The 6,540-nt window shown below is 43.6% G+C and overlaps 1 protein-coding gene across 27 annotated transcripts in view; it reads right to left on the bottom strand.

The window, feature by feature from the left end:
• Window positions 1-1,577: 1,577 nt before the first annotated feature.
• The window catches only part of nrxn1a (neurexin 1a), a 65,722-nt gene continuing 60,759 nt past the window's right edge, over window positions 1,578-6,540 (bottom strand). For all 27 annotated transcript variants that reach the window (XM_074619787.1, XM_074619800.1, XM_074619783.1 and 24 more), the window contains 2 exons: window positions 5,493-5,571; window positions 1,578-4,242 (listed from right to left, as the gene is read on the bottom strand). In XM_074619787.1, coding sequence (XP_074475888.1) covers window positions 3,941-4,242; window positions 5,493-5,571 — 381 coding nt within the window. In that variant the 3' untranslated portion in view covers window positions 1,578-3,940. The remainder of the gene's footprint in view (window positions 4,243-5,492; window positions 5,572-6,540) is intronic.

The following is a 6,540-nucleotide window of genomic DNA, read 5'->3' as shown; positions in this document are numbered from 1 at the left end:
GCAAGAGGTGAAAGGGAATAGGAGGAATGTGTGGGAATCTGCAATGTGTAGATGGGTTGTTAGATGAAGATAATTAAAGGAATATTTCTACATTTTGGGAAATAATTTGCTTTCTGACGGAGAGTTAGACGTGAAGATCAGCACCAGTCTCATGTATGGCTGTTAAATGTACAGCTACAGCCAGCAGCTGGTTAGCTTAGCTCTTAGGGCTACAACTAATGATTATTTTCATTATTGATTAATATACCAATTATTTGAAACTCTAATGGAACCCAAGAAAGCACAAAAATGTGGAATTATATTTCTGCTACAAACTTTTTTTTTTTTTTTTTTAATTTGTATTTCACTGTGCGGTTATGTGCATTATAGCAAAGGTGACACAGATGGGATGTATATAAATATATATATATTAATATATAGTGTTACGGCTTTCAATCAATGAAAATATTTAATCATGATTTTCCATACTTAATCACAAATTAATCGCATTTTTTATCTGTTCAAAATGTACCTTAAAGGGAGATTTGTCAAGTATTTAATACTCCTATTAACATGGGAGCGGGCAAATATTCTTGCTTTATGCAAATGTGTGTACATATTTATTATTGGAAATCAATCAACAACACAAAACGATGACAAATATTGTCCAGAAACCCTCACAGGTACTGCATTTATCATAAAAAAATATGCTTGAATCATAACATGGCAAACTGCAGCCCAACAGGCAACAACAGCTGTCAGTGTGTCAGTGGGCTGACTTGACTATGACTTGCCCCAAACTGCATGTGATTATCATAAAATGGTCATGTCTGTAAAGGGGAGACTCGTGGGTACCCATAGAACCCATTTTCGAGGGACCCCTTTGAAAATGACCATGACAGTTTTTCTGCCAAAATTTAGCGTAAGTTTGGAGCGTTAGTTAGCCTCCTTTGCGATATATATATATATATATATATATACTGGAAAAACAAAGTTCGGAAACTTGTGTTTGGTCGATCATTTCTCTGTTGTTACAATGCTAATTGGCATTGTATTTTACATAGTTGGAAAGCCTGTTTATTTACCTTCGCAATGATGTCCAACTTGTAAGGATCATGCATTTGTGGGATGAGCAGCACAGCTGATTATGTGGGTAGCGCCCAAGAAAAATTTGCCAAAATGCTCTGCCAATGGTAAACAGTGTAAAAAAAAATAAGGGTATTAAAATAAGGCTAGAAAACAGATTAATTTGGCACATAACCCTCTGTAAAACGGCGAATTGACATTTACTAACACCATTTTTGTACAGATGAAACAAACGAGATATAACGTGTTAATTAGTGAGCTTTGGTGGTGCTGCCTGTTTCCCCGTTTCCAGCAGAGTATCTAACTGACAGACATCTCATTTAACTCTCCACCAGAATACAAATAAGCGTATTTCCTTTAAAATCTGCTTCGTAACGCAATATGAGTTGCTTTTAGTTTCTCTTAATTAGCCACTGATCTGCTCTCATGTCTGTGTGAGACAGACACGGTAAGTACTTCTGCCTGCAGGCGAATGGCAGCAAAAACCAACACAACACAAACGCACTCCAGGCTCACTTGGGTAATATTTTATTTACTCATTAATCTTCAAAACTATTTTTCATAATAAATTTCCACTTTATGTTCATCAAAGAACCGTAACAATAAAAATAAAAGTAAATACTGTAGAAAAATTGTACATATAGAAAATAAACATGGTTAATGAACACCTAGATGTAGAATCCCATTGGTTGAGAGACGCCTCCTTTGGGAGTTTCAGATGGCAACACAACAGAGATAGAGGGGGAAAGAAAGAAGCGATAGACACGGAGGAACTGGGGAGGGCAGAGAGGGAAACATACTAAACAAGGGGAAAACAAGAGAAGGGAGGAAAAGGAGGTCAAGGCCAGTTAAGGATGGAGAGAATAAGGGAATATGTTAAGTAAATTTTTATACCTTGAAATCTCACACAAAGTCCTTTTCATGTCCTTTCTTGCCCTGGTCGTTTTGCATGCATCTGACTGGTTGATTACGTCTCTTGGAAGATCTGGAGGGGCTTGTTCATGTCATGGCACTGTTTGTATCGATGTATCACGGAGCTACAATTCTCGAGCTGTAGAGGAGTCCATAAACAGATAATTATTCTGTAGCCCAGATCGGAAACCCAGCTGTCTGTCCTGTATCGGTCATGAATATTGATAAATCGGTCAACCAATAGCGTGAAGACAAAAGGACGCAAAGAGAGAGAGAGAGAGAAGGGAAAGCCAGTGAAATCAAAGCAACTCAGGTTGTCATATAGTCGATGGCATCATGAACTGGACTTTTTTCTATCTATTAGCAACACATGGAAACATTTACTTTGTTCTGTTTTTCTTTTCCTCGGCTGTTTTTTTGCTATAAAAAAGGTGGTTGGTTAGAGCAGGTATAGTGGGCGTGGCCTATAAGACATCAGGCTAGAAAACAGGACGTGGCCTGTGGTGGGTGCACACATCCAGGCGTTGCACTGGAGTTACAACCCGCAACAACAACCCCCCTTCTTCTTCCTCCTCCTCCTCCTCCTCCTCCTCCTCCCACTAACAAACCTACCACCTCCGGACTTAGTGGGACACGCCACCACTTCACAGCACGGCTCAGAGACTCAGGCATGCAGCACACTCGAGATGGTCACACTTTGTCAATGAGGATTTTTGAACTGAGAGTCGAATAAATCATGGTTGAATCCCACAAAAACCATTTGAAGTGCGTATTTAGGAATACTTCGAGCCAAGGTGGCAAGTTTACGATGGCGGTGCGTCACGGTGTAACCTCTGGAGTTTCAACGCGGTATAAATCACACGGAGTAAGATAATTCACGTGCAATAAGACCCCCCCCCTCCCTTCCCCAAAAGGTCTATACTGCCCAAATGTTCTTCATATTCATCATTATCATTATCATAATGGTCATTTTCACCATTTGTCTTCTTGTATAGTCTTCAGTGTCAGTTATGAAGATATGGTGGGTCTTTAGCATTGCAGGTACGTGTATGTCTGCAAGTGTATATTTTTCTGTGTGTGCTGTATGTATGTGTGCGTGGCACCGCAGTCGTGCACGACTGGCGCCCGTAGGTAGCATCTGAAGTCTCAAGTATCCTGTCCAGGAAAATATCTCTCCGCTGATTCCACCTTCGTGATTTACAGGGTGCCGTAAAACGTCAGCACCGCAGCCCCGTCCGTTATATTAACGGCACCAGCCCCGCCTCTGCTTATTCACTCGTAGTTCGCCGTCTCTATGGCTACACCCTGATTTCCTGTCCTGTCGCTCGGGGTTAGACTTGGACCGCGAGTGTGCTTGTTTCTTCAGCATCCTCGGTCGCTTCGTCGAGTCCCATCTGCTGCTAACAGGGAGGGAGGCCAAGAAGCTTGGAAGAGACACTTAGTGCTTGTCTTGGTGCTTTTACATCATATTTGTTCTCTCGCTCAACACACTCTGCCATGTGCTTCACTTAAAAGTCTTCCACGACCTCTCTGAGTCCAACAGGAGAGGTCCTACTGTGGCAGGGGAGTGACTGGTCTTTTTATCTGGCTGGCCCCAAAATGGTTCTTCACCGGGAGTTGAACTGGTGCTTCTTTTTGAAATCATTTGGAATGGTGTTTATGTTCATAAAACAAGCCTCTCTCGGAGGCTCTGCTCATTGGTAAATACTGTACAATAAGGGTCCATGCCCTTGGGCCAGTCTGTCTGTGTGTGTTGTGCTTAAATGTGTATGTGCTTGAACGTGTATGTGTTTGTGCTTGCCAGCATGTGTGCAGATGTGATTATTGGAGAGTAAACATTAACATCAGCATGTCTATGTCGGTATGTGTATGTGTGTATTTCTTTTTTTGAGAATATATCTATTTATGTACATATACCGTTATATATAAAGGTGTATGCGTATATGTCTGCGTGTCTTCCGCCTCAGACGTAGTACTCCTTGTCTTTGTTCTTCTTGTTCTTGGAGATCTTGGCGATCCCCAGCGGCTTGTCCTTGGTGCTGCCGTTGGGCTGCGTGGCCGAGTTGCTGATGTAGTTGCGGCTCTCGTCCACGTGGTAGGAGCCCTCGTCGCGGTTGCGGTACTTGTACATGGCGTAGAGGAGGATGAGGATGCAGAGGGCCGCGGCCGCCACGATGCCCACCACCATACCCGTGGTGCTGCTGCTCTCCCGGACCACCTCGGACGGACCCGGGAACACCTTCACCTCCGGCAGGGGAGGGCGGGCTGTAAGGGGAGAGGGGGAGGCGTGGGACGTTACATTACAGTTTACTGCACACATTATTAATTTGTATTACATGTCAGGGCGATGGGTGGAGGGCTGGAGCAAGAAGATACGATACATCATCATGATGAATTATTTGACGTGCGTTTTGCATAACGCGACATGCTGGCACAGGAAGGCTGCAGCTTAGAGCCAACGCTGTTTGCATATTATCACATAATGTGTAAACAAATTACATTACACCATGTTGAGAGGAGGGCCAGAGCCCAGGTGCACATTATATCACTTTTATTACATACATTTGACACTTTATGACATGCACAGGCAGCGAGGGCTGCAGTGTGGTGATATACATTATGACACCATATTAAACCTTCAGCAGAATGGTTTGGGCATCATTGCGCAAAAAATCCATATTAACCTTTCAGCATATTGTAATTCAAGAGTTCTGAGAGATAACTAGACATCTGCACCTCCTCTTGGCTCTGTTTTCAGCTAAGACGGGAGACTTTGGCGAAATCACAGCTCATTTCGGAGAGAGCGTTCCTATTGGCTGTGCTCCGACTGGTGGGAGGCACTTGGTATTTCTTCAACTGGTCTCAACATGGCTGCCGGGTCACAAACTTTCAAATTTTACAGCTAAACAGTACACTACGAGATGTTTCTGAAAACATTTGAGGCGAGAAATAGGCATTACAGTAACAGAATATTGATTCATATTTGATCAGCGCTGCCTAGTTTGACCGTTTGATTGAAGTTTGCGAGTGATTGACAGCTGCTCAGAGACGGCAAGAGGATACCAGAGGACACAGAGGCACATGATTTTTTTCAGATTACCTGTGTCATGCACTACTGTCAGGATATAGTGACCGTTTTATAAAAATAACTTTTTTAAATCGTATTTGCTCCATTTCTACCCACTGCAGCTTTAAATGACTGTTGGTGAAATACTTTGCATGTGGATTCTTTGGACTGAACGAAGGTGAGGGAGACGGACCTGCTATTAAAAAATGATAAAGAACAAGGGATAAGGGAAGGTGAGGGGAGGGGGTGAAAGCAGAGTAGGGGATGGAGATGAAGATTAGATGGAGCGTTAGGTTTTTGCCTCCGGGCATTACCTAAGTGGAAATGAAAAATTCATTGTAGCGGGCGACCAACCGGCAGGAAAAAAAAACTGAGTGAGTGTAGAAAGATACATGAAAAAACCCTCAAAGAGGCAGTGTGATGTGTATATCTGTGTGGGGAGTCTCACCAGAACTGGGGTCACAGGGGTCAATGTCTTCATCATCGCTGGGACACTCAGCCGACGCCACCAGCAGGTCGTCTGCTGACTGCGGAGAGAAGATCAGAAAAAAAAAAGTGGGAACATGAACACACGTATATATATCCACAAACAGCCTGTGCTCCACGCCCCTCCTGTTTATTTTCTACATGTGTGAGCACACAGCACCAATCCCTCGCCATCGCCCACCCGTTTTCCAGTTTGCCACAAACACTTTTTTGCCCGTTACGGCCCCCAGCAATGGCAGTCGGCCAAAACTAGAGTACCACGGAGAGAAAAAGAAAGGAGGAGGGAGGAGAGAAACATTGGATTCAGTTTAAAGCCACAAGGGGACAGTCAGTTATCATCTCCTACTCTCTTGACCCTCCCCCTCTTTTTTCCCCTCCTCTGGCTTTTCTATCTTCCACACCTCTGTTCTGCTCTCTCCATCTGATATTGGCTAGCATTCATGTGTGTTGGAGAAGCCAAAGAGGAATACAATTATTTCCCCCCCCCCCGGTTTTCATTAAATATCCTAAGCACTTCATTTAAATCTCCTTTATTTAACACCTCATGTCAATAACCCACTTTACATTCACCCTCTAACCCACATCAACCAAGTACTATCTCAACAAGCGATCATTCTCCGTGCCTCGCTCCCTCTCTATGGAAAAGGTTTTCCTATCCATCCTTGCTCCTCCTGTTGCCATGGCAACTCTAAGTTCAGGCTGTTAAAAATGATGGGGAATAAAAAAAAAAGGAGTGTGCACCCTCAGTGGGGACCTGTGCATTGATTTGCCATTTCAGCCAGAGTATTAAGAGGAGAGGGGGGAGGGGGGGGGTGAAAGATAGATGGATAAAAGGAATTTTTGGGGGAATTGGGGACAACGGGAGAGAAAAAGAAGACGGGATAGGAGAAGGAGGAGGACTTCAAAGTGCTGCGGTCTTTACTTAACACCGTGCTAATGTGCTCCGCATATTCATGAACTACTGTTAAACATCGCCCGCCTTGGCGCTTCGGCATGAGAGATCTGAATGT

Source organism: Sebastes fasciatus, chromosome 20 (genome assembly GCF_043250625.1).
Source record: "Sebastes fasciatus isolate fSebFas1 chromosome 20, fSebFas1.pri, whole genome shotgun sequence".
In the NCBI taxonomy this organism is placed as follows: Eukaryota; Metazoa; Chordata; class Actinopteri; order Perciformes; family Sebastidae; genus Sebastes; species Sebastes fasciatus.
Note: the sequence above shows the minus strand (reverse complement) of the source record. Positions and strands in the feature narration are given on the sequence as shown.